This window comes from Talpa occidentalis, unplaced genomic scaffold (genome assembly GCF_014898055.3).
Source record: "Talpa occidentalis isolate TD23 unplaced genomic scaffold, MPIMG_talOcc4v2.1 talOcc4.7, whole genome shotgun sequence".
Taxonomy (NCBI): domain Eukaryota; kingdom Metazoa; phylum Chordata; class Mammalia; order Eulipotyphla; family Talpidae; genus Talpa; species Talpa occidentalis.
The window spans coordinates 5,894,387-5,919,796 of NW_023605083.1; the positions used below are offsets into that span (position 1 = coordinate 5,894,387).

The 25,410-nt window shown below is 59.6% G+C and overlaps 1 protein-coding gene across 4 annotated transcripts in view; it reads right to left on the reverse strand.

Annotated features, from left to right (window-relative positions):
* The window catches only part of RALGPS1 (Ral GEF with PH domain and SH3 binding motif 1), a 226,031-nt gene that overhangs the window by 10,466 nt on the left and 190,155 nt on the right, over window positions 1-25,410 (reverse strand). For 2 of the 4 annotated variants that reach the window (XM_037493464.2, XM_037493463.2), the window contains exons 11-16: window positions 22,966-23,033; window positions 11,953-12,079; window positions 10,601-10,758; window positions 8,648-8,699; window positions 2,225-2,308; window positions 1,210-1,315 (exon numbers count right to left, since the gene is read on the reverse strand). In XM_037493464.2, coding sequence (XP_037349361.1) covers window positions 1,210-1,315; window positions 2,225-2,308; window positions 8,648-8,699; window positions 10,601-10,758; window positions 11,953-12,079; window positions 22,966-23,033 — 595 coding nt within the window. The remainder of the gene's footprint in view (window positions 1-1,209; window positions 1,316-2,224; window positions 2,309-8,647; window positions 8,700-10,600; window positions 10,759-11,952; window positions 12,080-22,965; window positions 23,034-25,410) is intronic. The other 2 variants (XM_037493467.2, XM_037493466.2) reach the window with 1 other exon arrangement.

Here is a 25,410-nt window from a genome sequence, read left to right on the forward strand (position 1 = left end):
GGGTGGTGGTCTGGGTCCAAGAACGTCCTGGGTGGGGCAGACATTTTAAAAACACAGACAAGCTAAGCCCCACCTAGCAGAGCCACATGCCTGCTGTGGGGCCGGCTGGCAACACATAGCCATGGTTTTGAGGCCTTTGTGGCCTGAAGTGGGCAACACTGAGAGGCCAAGCTTCAGGCGGGGGTTCTGTATCTTTAAGGGTGAAAGCAGGAGTCCCATTGTGCGTTCTGCTCCTTGGGTTGGGGACACCCACTTCAGTGGGCCTCTGGGTCCTGCCAAGGTGAAGCCACCATCCTGTCCTTGCGTCACAGCCTGCAAGGCCCCTCTCCAGCTGGGCGGCCGCTTCACCACCGAAGGTGAGAGCAGAGCTTTCACGCCTTGACTGACATTCACAGGTGCACAACACGCATGCAGCTGCACGGCCCTCAACGTGTTCGTGCGTGTAGGAACTCCGACATCTTCCGATCTAGTCCTCGCCAAGATTCTGTTCACGCCCCTCGAGTGGGTTCCCTTCCAGCCAGCGTGTGGGAAAGCACTGCCGGGAGGACAGTGTCGCTTCCGCCCCACGACGATGGTGCTGGGGGAAGACTCTTCTGCACCACACACCACCCGACACCATCAGACAGAAGCATCTAGAGGCAGCATCTGGGCAAGGGTCCCGGCATCTCCGGGGGGCTCTGTGGGCAGTGGATGGCACAAGAGGGCACCGGGCTGGGGAGGGAGGGCAGACATGCTGCTGCAGACGCTGCTCACAGCGCACTGGTGTGGACGCTCCACAGGGTAACAGCAAGGCCTCTGCAGGGGGTCGTGAGGCCAGGGACATCTGGACCCCGGGGCTAGTGGCTGAGCCTCCTGATGTCCTGGCCCTGTCCTCCCCACAGTGGCTTCCTGACAAATGGGGGGCTAGAGGGCGGTGGCATGCGGGATGCCCCAGGAGGACGTGCTCTGGGGCTGTGCTGCGCTCTTCTGGGCTGTGCCGGCCCTGAGCGGGGGACTGGCGTCCTGACCCAACCCCGGGGCCTCCAGGCTTCCACTCGGCTTCAGGCTAATCGCCAGCTGGTGTGCACTGCCGTGCCTCTGGCATCCTCCCCGGTCCCCCAGGCCCGGGCACGACCGATCTCCACCGAGGAGGTCCTGCCCTGCAGTGGGCGGCAGGCAGACCCTGGCTGTGGTCCGGGCGCCCAGGCTCACCGGCGCAGCTGCACTTACCGCCGGCTTCCGGCCCTCCTTCAGCAAGGTCTTCCTTCTCAGGGGCCCCTCCATGGTGGGCACTGCTGCTGAGCTCCCCAGGGCGCAGATGCACGGGCCGGTAGGGCTGAGGGGAGAACACCCGTCAGACCTCACCCCTGGGGTATTTTCAGTGCTGGGCAAGGCCAGGGAGGGGAGGGCCTGAGGCTGCAGAGCATGAGGAAGGTGGCCCTGGCCTCCCCTCCTCCCCCATGCAAGGCTCTGAGCTGGGTGACCAGGTTCCCGCGGCCCAGGCAGCTTGGCCTGCGCCACCCGTCCTGCCAGACGCCTCCACAGAGGCTCCCTCCTGGCGCTCCCCTGGCTCCCCCAGGGAGCTTGGGGCCGAAGCAGCCCCTCCTTCCCGTGTGAGCAAGAGCTGGGGGGAGCAGCAAGGAGCTGGAGGGGGTGCCCAGTGAGGAGACCGGGGCCCTGGGGCCCCACCACATTTTCCTCCTGGCTCCTTCCCACTCAGGCGCCCCCTATAGGTGAAGACATCCAAGTGCATCAGCCGGTCCCGCCTCCTAAGCCGGCCTGGCACTGCTCCTGCTCACCAGAGCCCCTCAGCCAAGCCTTCGCCTACTGCTCTTCCTCCTCCCCCAGCTGCCGGAGCCAGAAACCCGGCACGGAGGTAGGGGGTGTGTGCGGTGTTTCTTCTCTCATTGCTTCATCCCCACAACCTAGTCAAGCCTCATCCCCCACAGCCGACATGGCTCCGCCTACCTCTCCAGCCTTGGGGGGCCTACCCCGGCTCCCTTCTTACACTCTTATCACCCCATATGCCCTTTCGTGGTAGTTCCCAAGGTTCTTCCAGGCTTTTCTCAGGAGGCCTTTCCTGCTCCCCCTCCCAGAGTCCCCACCTCCTCTCTGGCACCTGTGCCTTCCGCTGGGTCTCTCCTGGAGCAGCGGCCTCACCCCTGGGGTGGAGGCCTCGTCTGCCTACCCGCCACGAGCACCCGGCAGCATTTTCTCCAATGAAAGAAAGCAAATAAATGAGTACCTGTAGACGCAGCTCCGGGTCCTGGGAGAATTCCGGACTGGAACCCGCCAGTTGGGCCCCAGCGTGGCATAGAGGCGTCCCCTGCTTCAGAGGGAAAGGGGTGAATTTTAGCAGCAGCCCAAAGGCCAGATCCTCCCAAGGAGGCCAGGGCATCCCCGCCCACATGTGGCCATGAGCTCAGGCGCCCGACCCCCAGCCTCCCCACCTCCTCAGTCATGCTGCAAGCACATCTGGGGCACATCTGGGGCTGTCAGGTCAGTGAACATGAGGTTCCCAGAGTCTGTGTCCGGAGAAGTCCCCAAGCCTGCAGATAATGGCGGCCTTAACTTTTTTTTTTTTTAAAGATTTATTTCTTATTTATACATGCTGGGGTACAGGCCAGAGGTGCGGGAAGGGTGAGAGGATTCACCAGAGACAGAGCGGGGAGCAGAACAGGCAGACGGACGGAAGACACTGCTGAGGGGAGCAGCGGGCGAGACAGGAGAGGTCTGCCTCGCCATGTGGGAATCTCCCTGGCCAGCCGGGACTCGAACCTGAGCTGCAGAGGCCGTGGACAGCTTCACAGCGCTGACTCAACCCGCTGTGCCACCAGGGAGGCTCTGGTGGCCTTAACTTTTGAACTGGACGGTCCCTCTTCTTCCAGTGTCAAGGGGGTGACTAAACCTGGCAGCCCACTTATGCCGAGGGGAGATCGGGACATTTCATAGAAAGTGCCGGATGGCCCGTATTGTCCAGGGTGGGTCCCGTTCAAGGTGCACATCCGGACAGAATTGGGGCAGCCTCGCCTGTGGGTCTGGGGAAGGGCATGGGCAACACAGCCCACTGGGTCATGCTGGGTTCTTCTGTGTGCCACGTTCTCTCCACCGGACAGGCCCCTGCAAACCTGCCCTGTGGCCTCCAAGCGTTCATGCTCCAGGCCGCTCATCTGGCTTCTCTCACCCCGCGCTCCCCAGCAGTGGCCTTTCCAGCGGAAGCAGGTAGCTTAACCTACGGGGGAGGCTGGCCCCTGCGCTCTCCAGTTAGAGCCACTCCCTGCGTCCACTCGCTGCTCCAACCTTCTCCCCACCGCAGCCCGGCCTACCCCGAGCTATCGCTGTCCTTGCCCCTGGCCCACGGGCGGGCGGAGACACCCTCACTCATTGCCGTGGGTCCATCCACCACAACGCAGTTTGGCTCCTCCAACGGGGCCGTGCTGCCCCTGCCTTCCTGTCCTCCCCCTGAGAAGGAACTGGTCTTGATGATCGTCTTGGGTCCATCTGCAGGAGCCCAAGTTCAGGGGGGTCTGCAGGTCATCAAGGAGGCCTGCCCCAGGCCCCACCAGCTGCTCCTCTTTATGAAGAGCATGTGCTTGGCCTCCCAAGTCCTGCAAATCACAGGGTCTCAGCGCTTTCCCCACCACGCCCCAAGGCAGATGACGGTCAGGGGCTCATGCCACCTCAGCCCACGCTTGCCATAGCACAGACAAGGCCCTGGCACGCCCCACTCCCAGCCCACAGGTCAGGGTGCCTGGCCCCGCTCTTCCGTTCAGAAGAGGCCGAGATGCAGAGAGCGACGCCACTGCCCACACGTCGCGTCTCTTTCCTTTCTGGGAAGCCAGGCACGCACAGGCTGCACGCTCAGCCCCTGCCAGCTGGGTGTGACACTACGACTGCCACAACCTGACACTAACCAGGCTGCTGGGTGACAGCTGGCCTCCAGGCTGCGTCCTTCCAGCCACAGAACCAGGGTTTCTGCTAAGTCAGGGCGGGGTCTGACAATGAGCTTTTCTGTAGTGACCTCCCTTCAGGCCCGGGGGGCTGCCCAGAGGCCAGATGCCCGACCTGAGCAGCCTCCAGCCCCCCCTCCACCTCTCCTCTCACGAGCCCTTCCCCGGCACCCAGGATGGGGTGGCAGCGGTGTGTCTGCAGTCACCAGCAGTTCCTCAGGGCAGCGATGAGGTTGGTGCTGCTACATCACGGACGGGCTGCTCCCCGCCTTTTGGGGACAGTCCACGCTGCCTATGTAGCAGATGCTCAGCTGTACTGTGCATTGACGGAGGCGCCCAACCAGCCTCTTCCACCAACCAGGCATTCCGGCAGTCTTTCCTCATGCTCCTCCTGAAGGAGGGAGGTGCTCCCAGGTGCACAGACAGGTAGGGTGCAGGGACCCCCGGGCTCGGGGCAGCGCATGGAGGGATCAGTCACTAGTGAGTGAGTGCCCACACGCCCTAGGCCACCACACACACGTCTCATCCCAGTTTTGCGTAAACCCCATTATCTTCCCCACCATGGGGAAACTGAGGCTCAGAAATGTGAAGACACTTGACTGGGGGAGGCGCGAACCTCAGAAAAGCCTGGCCTTCACTCTGGTCTGACTCTGCAGCCCGAGCTCCTCCCCACCTTTTGGAGCCAGGAGAAGCTGGTGCGTGGGGGGTCTGCCGTGGGCCTCGGTCTGTGCTGCCAGCCAGCCCCGCGTGGCAGGTTCAGAGGCAACACTTGCACGCAGGCCCTGCGGCAGCTCTCACACTCAACAGGCTTAGCAGCATCTGTGAGGCTGGACGGCCACGAGGTCCTTGGCCTCGAGGCTCTCCCAAGCTGGGGTCACCTCGCAGGTACCCGCTCCCTTGGCTGTCATGTGGCATACTCTTCAGGTGGCGTGGCTGCCTGGTGCTTAGAATAGCTGCCACTGACTGACCACTCACTGGGAGACACCCAATCTTTTTCCCACGAGTCCTCCCCAATCTCTGAGAGGTGCTGTCTTCCCACCCCCAACTACTTTAGAGGAGGAAACTGAGGCTCAATCCCACCCCACTGACCTGACGTTAAGGATGGAGAGGCAGGTGCCCAGAGAGGTTGGCTCATGTCAGTCCAGCTGCCCATCAATGGAAGTCAGATTCGCTTCCTCTGGGGCTGGGGAGGGAGTGGCCACGAGGGGCAGTGTGATGGTGACTTGCCCCCCTGGCCACTTTTAGGGGAATCAAGTCAGGGTTATGCAGGCAGCCTTGCCCCCACGGTGAACTCTGCAAAGCTGGGTTGAGATGGGGGTGGGGGGCAGTTCCCTCTGGGCCCAGGCAGGGTAGCATCAGCACAGAGGAGACAACATCTTCAGCCACTGGACCCAGAAAATGTGACCATCTCTCTGCCTTTCTTCCTGCCTTTCTTCTCTGCCTTTCTTCCTGCTTCCTTCTCCCTGAGAAGATTTGTTATGGGGATTTTCAGGGCCAAAACTGCAAAACGATCAGGCAGTGGCCTAACACGGTTCTCGCTCCAGAGCCACAGATACCTTCCCCAGCATCATGCTGGGAACGTTTCCCAGGAAGGCCTTTCACTGTTCCCTCTCAGCGATGGGTCTTGGGGGCTAGGGATAAGGCAGCCCTCCTCATGGGAAGTCTGGTCTGGGGAAGATTCAAGCTGGCAACCAAGTAGAATACTTCAGTCCCAAAGGGTCTCGATGATGATAACGGTGATGACGGTGCTGGTGATGATGACGGGGTGCTGGTGATGATGGTGCTGGTGATGATGGGGTGCTGGTGATGATGGTGGTGGATGGTGATGATGATGGTGATGATGATGGTGGTGGCGGGAGACAGGTAATGTGCTAAGCAGGGTTCTCCACCTTGTCTAATCACACAATACTGTGAGGTAGGCCCTATTCTGATTCCCACCTCATAGATAAGGAACTGAGGCTTGGAGAGGGAGCTGCTTGCCCAAGGTCACGACACCAGAAGAGGAAGAGCGGGTGGCACTGTGGAGGTGGAAGCAGCCAGAGGGTGGGCCAAGCGGGATTTAGATTAGCCAAGGCAGGTGTGGAAGGCTGTCCTGCCCACAATAGTTCTCGAGGGGCACATTAGGTTATAGGTATCCTGGGGGTTAAATTTCATAAACCCTGTGTTGATGCTGTTGCTGTTCTAGATGGGGAGCAGGGAGAAGTCTTGGGTAATAATTACATTGAGGGCTCAGTAATTTTGTCTTAGCAGAAGTAGCCCCCCGTTCTCCCTTCTAGTAGGAGTGTGCTGTGAGCATTCAGATGCTGCTGCTGACTGACAGTGTCCGCCTGACCTGTGCCCTGGCTGGGAGGCCGGCCCCCTGGGCCAGTTCCTGATGATTCACCATCACATGCAGGTAGGAAGCTGCCCCCCTGAATTCCGCTGGGCCCGGGGGCATCCCTGCTGGCAGCACTTGTTAAAGAAATTTTGTTGCTGGTGAGTTACCCACTCTTCTCTGGCTCATGTCCCCGATGCACTGGGTGCGCACCTCAGAGCCAGGCTGGTATTGCACGTTGAGCTGAGTGGCCAGAATAACACCTGATCTAAGTCACGTCAACTGGGTTTTCTCTCCTGGAGAGAATTAGGAACAAGCTTTGAAAGACAAAGTCAGGCTCTGTGGTAGGGCGAAGCCGTAACAGGTAACCCTGGGAGCTATGCGGTGCTAGCTTGTCCTCCGTGAGCTGAGAAGTCTCAAAATCTGGTGTGCACAGAGAGAGGGAGCGTCACAGAGGACAGAGAGAAGGACGGCATGAGCCAGGAGAGTCCAGCCCACTCTCTAGCACCTGACTCTGCAGAGAGGCTGTGGGCAGATTTCTCAGCTACCTGTGAAGTGGCAGCCACTGGTGGGCAGGGCCCAGCCCTTGTCTGTGGGGCCTGAGAACAAGGCCAAGCCGCCTGCCCTCTGCTGGGGAGCCTTCCTTCCCAGACTTCAGTATCTGTTGCTGACAGCAAGGCAAGAGTTGGAATCTTTGGGGGCCACCAACATTGGAAGCTTGGAGACTCATCCAACAGGACTGCCCCTGAGGGGACTGGGCAGAGCAGAGGTCGGCGTGGACCTGGGAGAACTGGACTGAGGGCTGGGCAGAGCGGGCCATGGGCCTGGGGAGCTCCTGGGCTCCACTGCGGGTGGGGTGGGCACAGGAGTCTCTGAAACCGCTGTTCTCAGGGTTGCCAGGATGGCCCCTAAGCTTGGCCTCCCTCTCCTGAAAAGCTGCAGGTTTGGGCTCACGAGGCACCCTGCACCCCAGCAAACTGGGGCATCTACCAGGTTCCGTTGAGCTCCTCAAGGAAGGAAAGGAGCATCTGACTTAGGGTAGCAGGTTTGGGCCCTCTGGCCACGGCTCCACTTCCCCAGGGTCTCTCGCAGGACACTGAGGTTTCCACTGGCTAAAAGGAACACGCGAACCTCACAGGGGCAGGGACTACATTACGCCACCTCCTCGACATCCCACAGTGCCTGGGCCCAGGGCACCTCTCCTCCTCCTCCCTGCCCTCCTCCCTCCTTTCACAAGGACAGAAAGACCAACTGACCAGTGCGGGGCTATGCTCTGTCGCTGTCCCAGTGCCCTCTGGCCCAGGCTGGGGTGCTGTGGTAAAGAGGTGTGTCTGGGGGCTCAGGATTTGGCTCAGCTCTGCCCCCGAGGGGTGTCAGGCAGGACAGGTCACCTCACCTCTCTGAGCCACGCGACCATGTGTGAAGTGGGGCTCCTACAAACAGCCACTTGCTCCTGGGGGACCAGGAGACCACGTTGGTGCCTGGCACACAGGGCACACCCACTGAGATCACTGATCACCCCGCTGCATGCCTCTGCCCTGTGAGGACAGCAGGGCGTGCTGCCTCCTCTCAGGCCATTTTATGACTGGGCTCTGAGCAGGCAGGATGCAGCAGCCCAGAGGAGGAACGCGTGTGTGTAAATGTGCACAGGAGTATGCGTGCCTGGGGCTGTGTAAGAGCATGTGCGTACACAGGTGGGGTGTGTGTGTGTGTGCGTGTGTGCGCGCACACGCATGCGTGCAGGCCTCGCACCAGGCACCTCTCTGCAGCATCCTGTGTCCCTGGGTGTCTCCCTGCCTCCCTAGACCTTGGGCCACCAGGACGCCCTTCACCTTTGCTGGCGCCATGGCTGTGGGGTCTCTCCATTCGCGGGGTCCCTGTCTGCCCAGAGCCCACCCCTATGCAGTGCCCAAGTACGCGGAGTCGGGGTGATGGGTGCATCCCTGGGTCAGAGGGGCTGCAGGGAGACAAGCTCTGGGCTGAGGTATCCATGGGGGTGCAGGCAGCTGTGACCACTTCTTTGTCACCCAAGGCCAGAGCCCATGTGGGTGCAACACCCTCAGGCCCCAGCAGGAGGAGCCACATGCCCGTCTCCAGACTAGGCCCATTCCCCGGCTTCTGGCTTCAAGAACCCTCATCTCAAATCCAATCTGCTTCCAGGTCTCCTGGGCAGCTCTGGGCTGGACCAACGGACGAGGGGGGCTGCTCAGAGCAAGGGGCCAGAAGTCCTGGTCCACGCCCACCTGCTCTCCCGCCCCTCCTAGCCGGCCCTGCCTCAAGTTGCCCAGAGCAGCCTCCCAGGGCTGGGCCAGTGGCTGAGGTGGGGCTGCCCCTGCCCTGAGCCTGTCTTCAGCTCCCTCAGGCACCTCCCCTGAGAGGGAGGCCAAGCTGAGGCCACACTCACCTTTCCAGCCCTGAAGACATCTCTTCACTAAACTCTGAGCTCTCACTACTGCCTGGAAAAGGAACACAGATCAGTGAGCACAGGGGCCTTGGAGGGGGTGCCACCCCAGAGGGGCTGTTCTCCTGGTCACCAGGCCCAGATCCTGAGCTCCATGGGGCTGGAGAGACAGCTTCTCATCCCATGGGCATCCATGGGGCATTAGTTTTTGCTGATGCTGTTTCTGTCTGCCCTGGGAGGGTGGAAAGAACCACCGTGTCCCCAAACTCCCTAGGCCCTCCACTCCCTTCCCACTTGCCCCTGAAGACTGTAGCTGCCTGCCTGCCGGCCCTGGGGCCTGGGTCCCCAGGCCTCTGGCCTGCCCAGGTGAAGCCTATGCTAGGAGAGGCCTTGCCTGGTGAGCACCTATTTCCCCGAGAGCAGGGGCTTGACCAGGCGCTGGGCACAGACAGCAGCCTGAGGGAGACACCTGGAGGGAGGCCCGTTCAGACCCGGCCAGTGCTCACTTCCCTTAGCCGGCCCCCCCCTGGGGCTCATGGGATGCTCTGCTTCTCAGGGGCTGTCCACAGCCTGGCAGGAAGGACTTCCTCCTGTCACTTTAGTGACCAGAGGTGCCTTGGTGGGGCGGCCTGCTGGCCCCAAGGCTGGGCAGTGGCAATGGGGCAGTCTGAGTAACGGCCCTCATCACAGGATGGAGGGGACCAGCCCAGCTCCAAATGGCATCAGCTCGCATCCACGTATCTGAACAGAAAAAAAAACATCTGAGCCTCCTGAGCAGAGGCGCTGAGCAGCTGCCTGGGACGTCCTGCCTGGACACGGGAGAGCATCGCGTCTGACTCAGCCTCTGTCTCAGGAGCAGCAAAGCGTGGGCCCAGGCCCGGCTCGGAAAGTTTCCTGGATGGGAAACAGCTGCTCTGCTGCCCCGCCGAGAGCTCTTGGACCAGCGCTTCCCAGAGTGGATCTTCAGAACCCCGGTCCCAAGGAAAAGGCTTCCGTGACCAGATAATGTGGGAACAGTAGGCTCGGCGCCTTCCCTGAGACCCGTGATGCCCATCGGCTGTCTGAGAAGAAACCCGCCCGCCTGGCTAGGCGAGCCTTCCCCAGCATGGTGGCCAGAGCCTTCCGCCAGGGCACACCCTGCCCACCCTCTGCGCTGGCCTGCACCCCTGACTGAGTCCAGATAGGGTGCCCTGCCCGGACAGAAGGCTGACGGGCCTTGCTTGTCGCGGATTCCCAGGGTAGGGGCAGCTACCCCTCAGAGGCTGGTCTTGTTTCTCAGGGACGTGGGACATGGGGTCCTGCCCAGTTTCCTGCCCCTACCACCCATGCTCAGGGCCCCTGCCCTACAGTCCTTACAGACCCAGCCCCCAGTCTGGCAGCTGGGAGGGCAGACGGACAAACAGACACAGACCACAGAAGCACAGCACACTGAGGGTGAGGCCAGGGGGCCTTGCCTTGTGGCAGTAATGATGGGTGGCCTGGGCACGGCGGGACCTGTGCCCATGCTTCCTCGGCCCCTACGTCCCTCTCCCTGTCCCAGCCTCAGCGGCGTTTTCTGTCCCTTCCGTTGGCACAGGCGCCATTTGTGGCTGAAGCTCAGACAGGCGACTTCGTCGCTGGGGCTCCATTTTTCACCCTCCCTAGCTCTGGGTCCTCAGGGAAAGACAAGGAAGTGAGATCCCGCTGGCCCGGGCCGGGCGCTGGGGCTCGCGCCAGTTGGCCTGCTCTCCACTGCCTGCCTGCCACGCTCGGGGGGCGACCAGCGGGATGAGGGCAGGCCCGGGGCACAGGGGGAGGCCTGGAGGCTGGGAAGCAAAGGCCTCCCTGGCCCAGGGACTGCGGCAGGGACCCTCTCTGCGGGGTGAGGGCCACCGGGCGCGGCACGGTGACAGAGACACACACGGAGCACACACTGGGCGGAGGCCCCGCTGCGGTGTGCAGGCCAGAGACGCTTACCTAGGGAGAGTCCATTGGTGACCGCAGAGGAGGAGGTGAGGGAGAGGCCCCTGCGGGGGCTGCGGGGCTCTAGGACACTGTCGTCCAGCAGGTGCCTCGCTTTCTCCGATGGGAATGTCGCACTTTTACTCTCAACTACACTCAACTGACACATCATACTGGAAAATGGAAAGGAAGAGAGAAGGCAAAGCTCCTTATCTTTGGAGCCACAGCGGTCACATCGGCCTGGGGCGGAGCCGACGGCGTGGCTGCCGGGAAGGACCCCACCCCGGCCTGGACATGTGCAGGCGCAGGCTGGCCCTGCCTCACCGTGTGACCTTGGGCAAGTCATCCCTTTTCTGAGCCTCAGTTTCCCCATCTGTCAATCAGGAATGTCCTGCCTGTCTCCCAGATGATGGTGAGGCTCAAGTGAGCAGACGGTGCTGTCAGAGGCGGGGCCACAGGCCCTGCGGTCAGCGCGCCCTGCGGTCGGGTCGGCACGTCGGGCCCTGGAGTCACACACACCTGCTCCAAGTCCTCGCGCCAACCTTGCTCTCTGCTGCAAGGTGCCTGGCCCTGTGACCTCACTGGCCTGGTCACAGGGCTGGATAGAGCAGAACGCCTCTCTCGGAGGCCTGCCTGGGCCAGGAGAGAAAGCCTGACAGGCACCAGCAGGGTCTGCACAGAGCAGGACCGAACACTCAAGAGCAACCACCTTCCTCCTGCCCATGAGCAACTCAGGGCCAGCTGGGGGCCGAGGCTGGTGTCTTGGTGGTGGAAGGAAGCAAAGAAGGAAGGAAGGACAGAGGGAGGGAGGGAAGGAGTCAACTGTTCAGGAACTGATGCCCGACACCCTGGGCACTAGGGCACACTGCCCCTGGTCACGTGGAGAACCACGCATGTCCCCAGTCATCTGCCCCATAGGGCTGGGTCAACCAGTGGCGCCTCGCTGCTCCACAGGCTCTCTGCAGCAGACGGCAAGCAGACTCAGGCCAGCATGGCAGGTGCCAAGAGACACCTAGCGCCATTCTGGATGATGGTCACTGTCCACTGGACTCGGATTGACAGCAAGGGAGGCACTAGCCAAGCTCCAGCAGACTTTCCAGAAGGTCTCTGCCCGCCAGCATGCTTCCTCCACCTGCTGCTAAGTGCGGCGGGGACTCCTGTTACCCCCAGGACAGCCTGTGCAGCTCAGGCCCCACCAGCGCCCCCGGAGCGGTGCCAGCCCGAGGGGAGGGTACCACCCAGGGATACCAAGAGCCCCCGCTGCAAGTCCCAGATGAGTGGGCAAGCATCTCCAGTGTCCCTCCAGCCCACGCCCCACACTCAGCCCTGTCAAGAGCCCACAGAGGAGGGGGCATTTTGTCACTCACTTGTTGCCCAGGCTGTGGCTCTTTCTGTGCCGTGGGACTGGGGGTGTCGGGAGGCTGCCAGCCACAGATGCGTCAGGACAGGTGGGCCGCCGGCCGAACCTCGCTGAACTGGTGCCAGTGGAGGGGCCTGTGAACAGAGAGAGAGTGACACAGGGATGTAGGTGTAGGGGTGGGGCTGTGAGGCCCGGGGGTGGGGCGAGCGAGGATCCCACATGCCCTGTGCTTCCTGCAATGGAGACACAGTTCTCTCCCACCCAGGGAGAGACCTGTCAGGACCAGCGTCTGTCAGGACCCTGCCCAGCACTGGGCAGCCCCACGGCTCACAGGGAGGTGAAGGGAGAGTATGCAGATGGATAGGAGACCTGCAGCCTCATCCCCTGGTGGGACTTGCCAAAGCCACACAGCTGGGCAGTCAGAATTGAGTGTGTCTTCTTGAGGGGTGCCTCACCCCTGTGCTCTCCTGTAGTCTGTTCTCTACACACTCATTCAACAGAAATGGACTGGAGGAAGGGGGCCAAGCTGGGCACCGCATCCCCCAGCGGGCACCAGAGGCTCAGCCTGCGAGGCCGCAGTCCCAGAAGCCCTCTCCCCTCTGGTTTGTATCGCTGCCTCTCCACTCCTGCAGGGCTGGGGTGGTTACAGGGCCCCGCTTTTCTGGCCCTGGCACCTCCTCGAAGCCTTTCCTGAAGCCCGTGCCTCCCTGCCCTTCCATCCCTGGGCCCCAGGAGCTCATGGTTCCCCTCTGGCAAAGCCAGGCTCTGGGCTGGTGCCCCGGGAGGCATGACCTGGGGGCAGGAGCGGGGAGGCTCTTTGTCCCAGTTCCAGCCAGCAAGCAATGTCTGAAGAACAGACGCCGATAGTGACACATGACCGTGGAGTCAACGAGGCCCCGCTGGACAGGAGAGGTTCTTGGTCTGGACTTTAGCAGCCCAGAAAGGGTCCCTGGGAGGTTCCTGAGCTGCACCAAGGCGCTGACACAGGGTCTAAGCTCCATGTGTGCGTTTCCCGACGAGGGGTCCTTGCTGTTACCCGCCTCATGAGGCTGTAGCTCCTCACCTGGGGTGGCACTCATTTGGGGAGTCCTGGGCCCAGCCCAGGTGATCTGGACGTTGCTCTCAGGTGACCACACAAGCACCTGGGTGAGCGGCACTAACTCTGGTCAGAAATCGAGCTCGTGCTAGAAGATGCATCTGTGGCTGCTTCCGAGGCGAGGGGAGCACGGAGCCAGCCTGCTCTGTTTTCATTTTGTACATATTGCTCAATAAATGAACCCACACGGAGGGAGGAACTGGTCTTGCTTGTCAGAAGCATGAGCGCGGGGTTAAGGCCTGAGTCACTCTGGCTCCCGCCCTGGGTTCGCAACAGCATCTTGCAAAGGTCAAGTCACAGTGCTCCTCCCACTCAATGTGCTCAGGACTCTTGGTGTTGCCACGGTAATAACGGCGGTAGCATGCGGAGGTGACCATGACAAAGGTGAAGGTGTCTGACTGTAGCAGTGCTGGTGTGGCATGACACCAGGGTGTGTGATAGGCACTCCTCCTCCTGAGCTGCAGCTCCCAGCTGAGGCCCTTGGTGGTCCTGTGTCACAGGGAAGCAAGCCAGGGCCACACACCCTCTCCATGCTGAAGACGGGACTCCAACGGGTACACCACACTCAGGGTGACGTGGTGGCGGGGTGGGGCAGGTGGGAGTCCAAAGGTCAGGTATTGGTGAAAACCTAAGAGCACAGTGACACACTTGAGGTGATGTGACAAGCAGGAGGCACTTCCTCCAGGAAACAGGCGCTGGCGGAGATGTAACTGCTCCTCTTGAGGAAGGGACTGACACCTACTGTGCACCAGTGTGTGCTGGGCTTGTACAAACTCCTCCAAGTCCTATCATTGGCTCCTGAGTACTTGGTGCTTTTATTATCTCCATGTTGAAAAGAGGCCCGGGGCACGCCAGGTCACACACTGGAGGGTGCTGGTTTGTTCCTTTAATGGGCTGCAAGACGAGAGCCGGGTGCTTCGAGGCTGCCAGTAACTTCATCGACCGCCTTCTGTGGCTCCACGTGCAGGCGCTTCCAGGCCTCCCTCTCACCCTCGATGTCTCCTGCTCAGCTCAGGAGACATGTTCCTCCAGGATGAGGCCCAGCCGACCAGCCCCCTGCTTCTTGCTGCTTGGATGGCTATAGGAGGCAGGCCGACCTCAGGTGCCCCTTCACTGGGCTGGGCTCCTGGGGGAGGACCAGAGCATTAGGCTGTGGTCCTCCCCAGCACAGTGTGGAAGCTGATGCGGAGGCACAAGCATCTCCAGGGATGGGTTGGCCTCTCTGCCAGCAGGTGACTTTGTGCTACTGAAAGGCACGTGCCCTGCCCGCCAAGCCTGGGTGGTCACCACGTGAGGGGGCACGTGTCTTCTGGGCTGTTTCTGGGCTGGGTGACGGCCAGTGTGCTTCTCCTCGTCCTTGGGGAGGGGCGGGGGTGGGCCTGTGACCGAGAGCCAGGGCCCTGGCCTCGCTCAGCAGAGTGCGCCCCGCTGCCTGCCTGATATGGCACAAACAGCTGGAAAAACTGACCGTGGGGCTCGACTATCTCAGAGGATTGCTCTATTTTTCCTCAGCATAATTTTTCCATGAATAATCTTTAAAGCTCTTTAAGTGGCTGTTTCTTCAGCAGTTTTATTGGAACATGTGAGAACTGACGGTCTCTGTGGGGAACGAGATATCATGTTGAAAAAAGTCTGGTTTTCATTACATTTCTCTCAAGAAGCCAGCATGCTTCCCCACAGGCCCCACGTTGATTGGGAGAGGAAAGGGCTCGGCCGGCTCTTGACAGTGAAGGCCTCGGAACCCAGAGGCAGCAGGCCTGGCTGCGCCTGCCACTTGCCAGCTGAGAGGCCTTGGGCAAGTCAGTTCCTCTGCAAAACAGGAACAAAATCCAATCCCTCCTGGCAGGGTTCCTCCTGCTGCCTGAGCCCTGGCCTGGGGCGGGGAGCCATGAGGATGGAAAGCTGATGGTCTTTCTGCCTTGAGAGAGCTCAGTCAGGGTTCAGTCAGGGGTATGGGCAGGGGGAGAGACAAGAGGCCGGATCACCACCCCCGGGGAGGCTCACATGCTTTGAAGGGAGAACATCGGTAGTCTAGTGACTAAGATTTGTAACTGCCATGACAGCTGACAGCCCCTGAGCGCTGATCAGGCACCAGGGACCAAGCTGAATGCTTGTGCGCAGGAGCCCGCGAGCCTCCCCATGATGCAGCACCCACACAGAACCCACAGAAGCCGCTGGCTGAGGAGCTGAGGGCTTAGAGCGCGCGCACATGTGTGTGTGCACGCACACGTGTGTGTGTGTGTATGGGATGGGGGCATGGCCAGAGCTGCGGGGTCTCCAGAGGAGCCCGGAGGGGAAATGAGGGGAAACCAGAGGCTTTTAGGAAGGAGCAGTGAAGTACTGATTCCCACCCTAGAAAGGTCACGCTGGCTGAAAAGCAGATGGATGTGGCCCAGGCCACAGGCTGGGATGAAGAGATGAGGATGGGAGCTGTCGAGGAGCTGGACGCAGCGGGCACGTGGAGGGAGGGACTCAGGGTCTCCATGGTGTAGGCCGGGGCATTCGCTTAGGGAGCAGGTTGGGGGGCTGGCGAGTTCAGTCTGGAGCCGAGGCCTGGGCCATGGCGCCGTGCACAGGAGACAGATGGCAGTGGGCGGCCACACGGGGCCTGTCAGCATAGGGGCTTGTGGAGCCCTGGCAGTGGGGAGTCCAGGGCTGTGAGATCAGTGAGAAGAGGGGAAGCCTTGGACCAGGCGTGGGAACCAGCGTTTGTGTGCCGGGAAGAGAAAGGCTGCACTTGTGTACAACAAGCGTCAATAAAACAACTACCCGAGAAAATTCTCACTGTCAATGGCTGAGGAGCTCTGAGGGTCTCAGAGCCCATGTCTGCTCTCGGCTCAGCGGCCCCCGCAGCACAGGTCACACCCTCCTCCGGGGCCAGCACCTCGGCCTCAGCCCCCATTCCTCTGGCCCGAAGGCCCAGCCTGCCTCCTGGCTCAGCCTGGCAGCCCCAGAACACTGTCCTTTCTTGTGCATCACAGCGGACAAGCCTGACATGCCCCAGAAATGGTCTCTGTTCAGCCTGTATGTTTCTCAGAAGAGAGAAATGGGGGCAAGCACTACCTATTTCCCCACTGAAAGGTTAAGTCAGACAACAGTGAGGACTTTCATAAGACTCTGGGCCTGAAGCCTCGAGCTCACCGTCCGAGTTCTCACAGAGAGAACCACGGCCCTCATCCTCCTGCCGTTTGCTCCCAGGGGGCCAGCTTCTTGCCTTCTCAATGCCCGTCCACTTGTGCCTAAGGAACAGCTGTTGACTGCATCTCTAGCTGCAGACAAGGGTCTGGGAGGCAGGGGCTGTGTCCCCAGGGCCTAAAGCAGGGTGGGGCGCGCAGTGAGAGCACCGGCCAGCCCAGGGTGCCTGACGCTGGGACATGAGCCTTGTTCCCACGGGTTTCCAGCAGCCGCCAAGCGGGCAGCCCAGGGTCAGAGTGCCCGATGTCCAGTCTGGCAGCCCTGCCCCTGCTCACGGGGCTGCGCTTTCCAAGTCTCACACATTAGAAATTAATAGGAGGCAGCTGGGGCAGAGGGGAAGCGTCCCAATGCAGAGTCACAAGACTCGCGTTCCAGGCCAGCCTCCACCCGGCTGCGCGGGAGCGCTGGTCCATTCTCCTCGGCCTCTGAGCCTCCGCTTCCTCCTTGGAGAAGGGAATGGTGGCCACAGCAATTGGGAACTCGTGAAGAGCCATCCTGGGTGACTGGAGGGGGTTCCCCGTGTCCGGGTTTCTTTCCTGCATGCTGGGAGCTCCATTCCCAGACCAGGGGCTTGGGTCCTCCTGGGTGTGCCAGTGCCGGCGTCGCTCCAGACATGGGGCCTCTGTACAGCAAGTCTGTTTGTGTTGAAACCCTTCTCTGGCCAGGTTTCCTGGTGGAGCCTGGGAGCTGGTCACTTTTACATTCACACACATTCTTTGTTTCTCATACATGCAGCTCTCAAGGGTCTCCTTGCAAGCCAAGATCTAGCTCACACGTCATTCAGAATGCCCTGCTCATTTCTCTTTGAAAATGGCATCCTGTGGCCCTTCAGTCAAGCTGAGGCCCAGATGCTCTCCCCTTGCAGTCAGAAGGCCCACATTCCTGGGCACAGGGCACAGGGCGAGGAACGCTGGGGGCCATGGGCACCATGTGAGGAGCCGCGGCAGCAGGCCTAGGTTCTGGGCTCCACTGCTTGAACTTGATGAAACAGGCTACTAAGATGGGAGACTTCGAGAACCAGAACCTTCAAGAGCAAATGTGAAATTCCAGAGTGAATGGATGAGAACTGGCCCCAGGCCTTGAGTGCCTCACCTACATGCCCTTCGCCATGGGGTGCCCTCTGCTACTCCAGCATGGGGAGGGTGACTGGAATACATCTCCAGCCTCACTCAGGCCCGAGGAGCCCGCATGGCTGCAGCCAGAGGACAGTGGTGGCTACACTGGGATGAACTGTACTAGCAGGTCTATTGGGAACAGCCTGGGTGTGGAACAGCAAGGATGGAGGGGACCCCCTGTGAGGCGCTGAGGGCAGGAGGGGAGCCAAACAACCAGAGGCTGGCAGTGGGCACAAACTCGGGGGGCCATGAGATAGATTTACATCTGCCCGGGTCAAGGGGCTGTGAGATCTCTGAAAACCCAGGAAAGTGCCCACGAGAAGAGGTATCAGCATTATAGATTGCACCTGGAGCCCCAAGTCCCAAGACAGCAGCACCCCACTAAGACTGCATCCTGGCCCTTGCCTTCTACAGAGCGCCAGCCAAAGGAGCCAGAGGGGTGTAGGGAGGGAGGAAGGCTGAGCACCCAGCTAGGGTGAGGGAAGGAAAATGAATGTCCAATCAGGCTTGAAGGTCTGATTCTTACACGGAGCAGCCTCCTAAGAACTAAGCTGGGACAAGTGTGTGAACCCAAGTGTCCGTGGGAAGTCACAGCCGGCCTGACTGCTTAGACACGGGGCATCCTGCCTGCTCCACACGCTGGGTGCAGTTGACAATCAGCCTGACGCCCGGGGCTCAGTCCTGTCCTCCATGTGTCAGATGGGGCTGGGCAGCTTCCCGCACACTGTCGCCTACAGAATGGGGGTGCTACCAGCCCCAGCTCAGAGGGTTGGTGTGAGGGCCCCCAAATGAACATGAAGGAAGCACTTAGCAGTGCTCAGCTCGTGCAGAGGCTACTATTGCTGTGATGATGATGATTTTCTTTTAAAATATTGAGACTTTGTTTCCCAGCATGAATGGGCTGGCGTGGCTTTAACACAAGTCCGCAGTCGCTGGCACTGCTCCCTGGCTTGGCTGGGTCTACGTCGTCCATGAGTAGACACGCCTTAGTGACTGCTGTGCCAACGGTGTGTGACAGAAGCCCCCCGCCTCCAGGCCCCTTAGCCTCTGAGTCTTCAGTGAGGCCGCGGATTCTGTGCCCCACCTGACCTGACCCAGCAGAACGTAGGCATCTAAGGAGGTAGTGGTTTGGGACCATCGGGCTCTGGGGTTGCAGGTGGCGGCTGGCTCGGCAGACGCATGGTAGTTTGGAGCTGAAGTGAGCTCCTCTGTCTGTCCAGTGCTCTGTCGGCTGTGCCCCACTGTCCCTCCTGGTGGGACAGGAGCCTGCCTCTGCAGCCATGGCCCACATTCCTGTGGGAAGCGTGTGCCAGGCACGGAGCTGAGGGCTTTTCTGGCACAGTCTCAGCTTTGTGAAGTGAGCCGACCTGAAGGATTGATTCCTGTTGCAGATTCACCAACTGGAAAACCAAAGTTCAGAGGAATGAGGCTGGCTGCCCAGAGTGCTCAGCTGAGAGCTGCTGGGCTTTGAACTCAGGTCTGCCCAGCCCCAGAGCAGAGCTTCTGCCATCAGGCAGTAAAACAAGGAAGACGGAAATGTGTGTCATAGAGAAGTCCCAAAGGTGAGAGCCCGGAAACCCGAGGCCCAGGCGGAGATTGCTCCAGGACCTGTTTTGCTGCCATGGAATCTTCAGAGAAAACCCGTCCGTGGGTTCAGCCACGTGAGGAGGGGCGACTTCCATCTGGAAATGTCTTCACTGGGTCCAAGGCACACACAGGCACGCTTGCCCTTTTGGGGGGTCAACGTTCTTTATGATTTCTGCTCTCCAGGAAAATATTAGTTCATTTATATAAACTAAACATTACATATGAGGGGAGTTGAAGACGTGGCATTCCTGGCCTTCTTTCTGCCCAGACCAGAAACTGAGAAGGTTTCTCTGTTTCCTTTCTCACAGTCTGTCTGCTTGTTGGTGTGGAAACGTCGTGCGGCTGCTGCCCAGGGCAAGGAGGGGCTGCTCTGAGCAGCGGCTGGTACAGACGCAGGCACGTCCCAATGAGCCCTATTCTGACAGAGAGGCCCAGACCACAGAGGCGGGCGCAGCTGCAGAGAAGCGCCAGAGTGCCCGCCGGCCATTTTGGTCTTGGTCATGCTGGCCTCCTTCAGCAACTTGACCCTGTGCATACCTTGCTCCCTGTGACTTCCGCTGCCAGTCTCTCCCACGAACTGGTAAGTGGGCCAGGTCTTTGCCAGTGGGCAGGTCTTTGCCATGTCCCACTGGATACCCATCCAATCCCACTGGGTATCTAGCTCCTAATCCTAAGCCTCATGGTGAGTGCCTGGCCCACAGTAGGTCCTTGGCAGGTAAGGCCTGAGTGAGTGAATGAATGAACGAACACATCTTGGGGTCTTTCCTTGGCAGGTATGGGGGTGCTCCAGTGCTAAAAAGACAGTCCAGAGCTGTGGCTCAAACCCTCCTCCTGAGGAGCCGAGGGAGGCTGTGTTCCTCCCATTTCTGGGACTGGAAGAGGCACATTCCTGTCCCCGGGTCTGGTCGGGCTCCTGCCACGCAGCCCAGTCTGACTGCCAGACCCGGAAGGCCTCCCAGGAGCTGCCCCTCGGGTCCCAGCCCACCTCGGGACCCCCAGGCTGTCCCTGTGGCAGACACGCCACATTCTGTCATCTGAGGCTGCGGTAGAAAGCCCAGACCCCTGAGTGTGCCTCGACCCTTCCAGACCCTCCCAGATCCTCTGGTGGTCAATGAAAATCTAACATACGGCTTCCAGGGCTGGAGCCAGGGATTTGGAAAATCCCTGTGAGCAGGCTGCTGGGCTGTGTGCAAACTGCTGCATCAGCACTTCTCCGAGGGGCGTGCCAAGAGTCAGCAGCCAGCCATCGCTGGGAATCGCCTGGAGAACCAGGTGCCCACAGCCAGCCCAGGGGGATCGCAGGGGTCTCCCCATGGGGTCCTTACCTCAGAGAAGGCAGACCTGGGGCACAAGAGCACATAACTGTGTCACCACCAGAGGGGAGGGCCGTGGAGAAGCACAGAGCACCCAAGGGGGTGCAACCGGGGCGTCCAGCCTTCTGTGGGAGGACCGGAGCTGAAGAAGCCAGGCTTTGCAGGCCACAGGGTCCTGTCCCCGCCACTTGACACTGCCACTGTCATGGGAAAGCAGCCCAGGCCACAAGTCAAGGGGTGGACGTGGCCGTGCGCCAACCAAAACCAGCTGCGGTCCAGACTCGGTGACAGGCCTGGCCTGGCTGGGGACGGTCTCGAACAGGAGACTTCCTGAGGCAGTGACAGTTCACTAAAGCCTGAAGGCTGATTCAGTGACACAAGCAGGAGAACAATCATGGCCACAAGCCATCATCCTAACACAGCTCCACCTGCTGGGTGCGCTCCTGGCGCCACACCTGATCCAGATACGCTCCCACAACAGCCCTGCGAGGGAATCATCGCTGGCTTTACAGATGGAGAAACCGAGGCCTGGCGAGTGGGCTGGGTGTTCTGAGCCCCTGGAGGCATCTGTGTTCAGCTCGGGCCCTGGTAGGCTGGCCTCCGAGAGGCAGCTCTGGGTTTCCCATTAGGGTTTGGCACATGGGAGGCTCTGGAGACAGTGAGGGCGTAGGGAGAGAGCTGAGGGGTCACTTCCCTGCTCCCTGAGATCACAGCTCCTGCCAAGCCCACCGGCCTCTGTAACTCAGCCCTCACCGGGCTGGGTAACACTGTTTCTTCCCTGCGTCCTTTACCAAGAGGCCATGCTGTGCGAAGCACTCGTTCGCGCTCCCACGTCACCTTCGTTAAAGTCCCTCCTCGTGGGCCATCCAGAGTTCGGTTTCCTGCCAGGACTCTGACTGATGCTGGAAGTTAGTTAACTGGCTGGATTCTGGTCTCACGTGGCTAATAAACAACAGAGCCAGGTGGAGGTGGATTGGATGGAAGGCAAGTCTGGCTGAACCTCAAGGAGGCTGGGCCAGGGGCTGAGTCCCAGCGCCCAGGCACTGGCTCCATTAGAGAGAGGGTCAGCCTGAGCGCTTGGGTTGGAAGTTGATGCAGCTCCTCCCCTCCTGCCCAGGCCCCAGTTCTTGAGGCCCACAATCAGCAGTGTGTTTCCCTAGCCTGGCTCCTGGCTCCTAGTGTACAACCCTCCTGCCTAGCAGCGGGTGCAGTGGGGGCCGGCGTGGGATGAGGAGTGATGTCTGGAGAGGAGGAAGAGTGTATGGCCATGGGCACTTCTTGGCAGACACCTGGTCAAGAATTGGGTTGTCTTGTTAAGGTGTGCTAGACAGAGAAGGCTGCAGGGGCCTCTTATTCAAACTAGTCTGGGAAGTAGTCAGAGGAGAGGGCATTTCTGGATTTGAGCCCACTCTCTGCTCCAGAATTTTGCCATTATTTCCTGAAGAAATAGTCTTGAATGGCTAGTATTTCCTGTTGATCCATCTGTGGGCTAAGACTCCATTGCCTTAGACTCGTGCTGCATCCTCTGAGGGCCCCGGCCTGCGTCTCAGGCATCGGTGACTGAGCATCTGGAAGCCACACTGCTGACTGAGTGAGTCTGGGCATGGCTGCTGACAGGCTGCCACCCCTCTCGGAGGCTCTGAGGTCCCGTGCCCTCCGAAAAGGTGACTGCCTCCTGGCCTGGCCCCAGAGAGTAGAGAGTGGCTTGAGCAGGTCACAAGGGCACAAGACCAGGCAGCAGTGTGACCAGCTGCCCCCCGCCCTCACTGCAGGCCAGACTTGACAATGGTGCCTGCTGAAGAACATTTACGTTTTTGCATGTCAGCAATCCTGGGATGGGGCTTTTATTATGCCCATATTATAGGTAAGAAACGGAGGCCCAGGAAGTGACTTGCCCAAGACTACAGCGGTCTGGAACCCAGGCTGGTGTGATCCAAGTTCTAACTGGGAGAAGGAAATATGGGCCAATCCCCAACTCCCAACCTGGCTGTTCCCCAGCCAGCAGCAGAGGTCAGCTGGTCACGGGGATGGCTGGAGCAGGGATAAAAGGTCACCTTTCCAGTCACAGGGATGTGTAGCCAAGGCCAGGCGCATGCCCACCAAGTGCCTGCCAGCAGTTGGGGGGGGGGACCCACGGTGTGTGTGTGTGTGTGTGTGTGTGTGTGTGTGTGTGTGTATGTGAGGTATAACTCAGGGAGGCGTGGCCACAGCCCTGCAGGGGAGGGCACATGTGCACCCCACGTGGAGAAGCCGGCCATTGGAGATCAGTGGTGGGGGACGGAGCTCGGAAACCACAGCGCGCAGACTTCAAAGCCATCTCTTCACCACCACGGGGCACTGTGTGACCCCAGAGAAGTGAATGCAGCTGATGCTCCAGGAGAAGCCATCTGCCCCTGGGGCGCCTCTCCAGGGGCCCAGAGAAGACCTTGGGGTTTTCCCTGCCCTGCACATGCTCCCAACTTGGGGCTCTGAGCTTGCTTCCCTTAGGGCTATTGGTTCCCGGCTCCCCGGGAGCCAGGGCCCAGCAGCGCCCTCATCATAAGAGCCCCGGAGTCCTCAGGAGCCTGCGCAGGTTGGCGTGGGGTGCTGTGGGCGGGGCAGCTGAGTCTGCCAGCCCGGAAACACAGCTCTGCCCTTGGCACCACAGTCAAGGCCGCCCCTGCCAGCACGCATGGGCCACGAGGGCCCTGCTCCCACTCGAGTGGCTGCCATACCTGCGAGGTCCTCCTTGGAGGAGACGAGTCTCGGAGAGCTGCTTCCCGGTTCAATCCTGAGCGACAGCCTGAAAGAAAGATGTCCCCCAGGTCAGCTGGCTTTGGTGTAGCAGAGGGGATGAGTTGGGGGACTGGCTGCTGGGTGTGATGTGAACTTGCAGGGAGGGCAGAGCAGTCAGCTCTGCAGTTCACGGTGGAAACCTAGATCACACCTATCTGTGCTTTTCCTGGCCTCTTGCATCAGTCTCAGGAGGCCCTTTCAGGAAACGCTGTCTCTGAAGAGCGGCAGCTCCTTGTATTTTATATCAGTTCCTTTTTCTGGATAAGTTGAAATAAAATCAAAGTGAATAATTAAAAATATCAAGTGTAGTATGACCTGCTTTTTCCATCCTTCCCCACGCTTACCACCCTGCTCTGTGCACACATGCACTCCCGTGTAGAGACTCATGCTCCTTTGATGCTATTGGCCGTGCTTTCTAGATGCTGTGAACTTGTAAAACCCATCAAAGACTGGGCTCAGCAAGCACCGGTCAGGCCCTGGTGCAGCACCCCCAGAGCATGGGGAGGGAGGGCAAGCATCAGAAGGAATTATCACCACGGTTCTAGCTAAGTCACTGCGCCCTCTGATATGGAGCAAGAAGGCTCTGGTGTGGGCTGGGGCCCCAGGGTGGGGTTCCTGGGGCACTCACAGCTGGGGCATCTCCGGCCACTTGGTGCCAGGGCCTCCTGGGAAGGGAGGGAAAGGGTGTTCCAGGCCCAGGGGTGAGACTGCAGACGTCCCCCGGGTTTGTCCACTTGGACCACCACAAAGGGCCTTTGTGAACCCCAGGCTGCCTGTTGTTCAGCATCAAGAGCTGGGACTGTTCGATGTCCTTCATGGCGGAGTAATTACTCATGCTCGGCAGCTTATCCAAGGATTAGCTCATGGTCAGAAGTATTTATAGGCCATTTCTTGTCCTTAAAGGATATTAGTGTTAATGAAAAACCACTGTCTCTTAATCTCAATACTGACACATGGATGGAAAATATTATCCCAGGACCTAAGTGGGGATAATTTCACACTCTGGGCCACTCTTTTCAGGAACTGCAAATGCCTCGTAAGTGAAATGAGCTCAATTTGGCAAACTTCATTTTAATGGTAATCTCCCGCCTTCATCTATTGTTGTTACTATTATGTAATAGATCAAGTTTTCATATTATATTCCAGTGTAACCAATTATCTCGTGATAACAACAAATGGCAGGAGGCCTGTGATCCCAAAGGTGGCCCCCATCTAGGAGCAAGGCAGCAGGACAGCTCTCCAGGCCCCCCGCCACATCTGCAGGGGCAGGAGGAACCCCATGACCACCTTACAGCAGGGTTGGGGCCCTCCACTGTGGAGCTGGCCTATGGGGAGCAGTTTTCTATTCCCAAGGCCCTGGAGAGTGGGTCACAGGAGCCAGAGGGTGTCTCCAGTGGCCACAGTTCTCTACAGTTTTCAGTGACTCAGATGAAGACCAAGTAACCAAGCTGATCAAATTTTCAGGGACAAAAACTGGAAGAGATTTACAAAATATATTGGCTAGTGCGATTCAAAGGAATCACGGTATACTGGAAACAACCACTAAGGTGAGGTCTGTCAGTGTCGCCTTTTTGTTTGTTACGTGGGGAATAGCCAGTAGGACCTGCTGGGTCCACTTCCCATTATCTGACCTCCTGAAGGCAAGAAGGGTGGAAAACTAGCCAAGAAATCACTAAGAAAAAAAACCTCCACTTGGCTTCGTGATGAAATCAGAATCTAAGCTGTCAGCTGACCCTCGTCTCTCACACACAGGCACACATGAGCACCACACAGGTGCGTGCACACACACTCACTCACTCTTCAGTGATTTCTTTCTAGACTGGACTGAGAGCAGCTTGATGGTCCATGAAGGGGAGAAGGTGAACCCAGTGACAAGAGACAAGAGTCCCCAGAGACAAGAGTAGACTAGCACACGTTATGCGTATAGAAGACACGCGCTAACGTGCAGAGATAGCCCAGTAAAGTGAGACTGAAAAGAACACGTGTACAGCTCACTTGTGGGCCAGATCATCAGCTACAAGATGGCTGAGACGTGCCCCGATGGATCAGGGCATATGGGCAAGAACTAGGGCGCTTAGTTGACTTCAAGCTCCACCTGAGCTAAGAGGACGCCCCAACATGGTAGCCAAAGCAGCAAATCCTCCTCCCTCTAAAACACATCAAGATGCTGGCTAAATTCCCAGGTGGCACAAGTGAAGAAAGAACTGAAATCCAGAGCAGGGTGACTGGAAATGAGGCCAAAGGGGCACGGGGCCTTCGTGGGAGCTGGGTCTGCTCCCCAGGGACCACATGAGAGGGAGAGAGGTCTCGCCAGTGCCCAACACTGGAGTCCTGCAGAGAGCTGGGACCCCAGGGAGCGCCTGGAGAAGCCCCTCCGGTGGCCT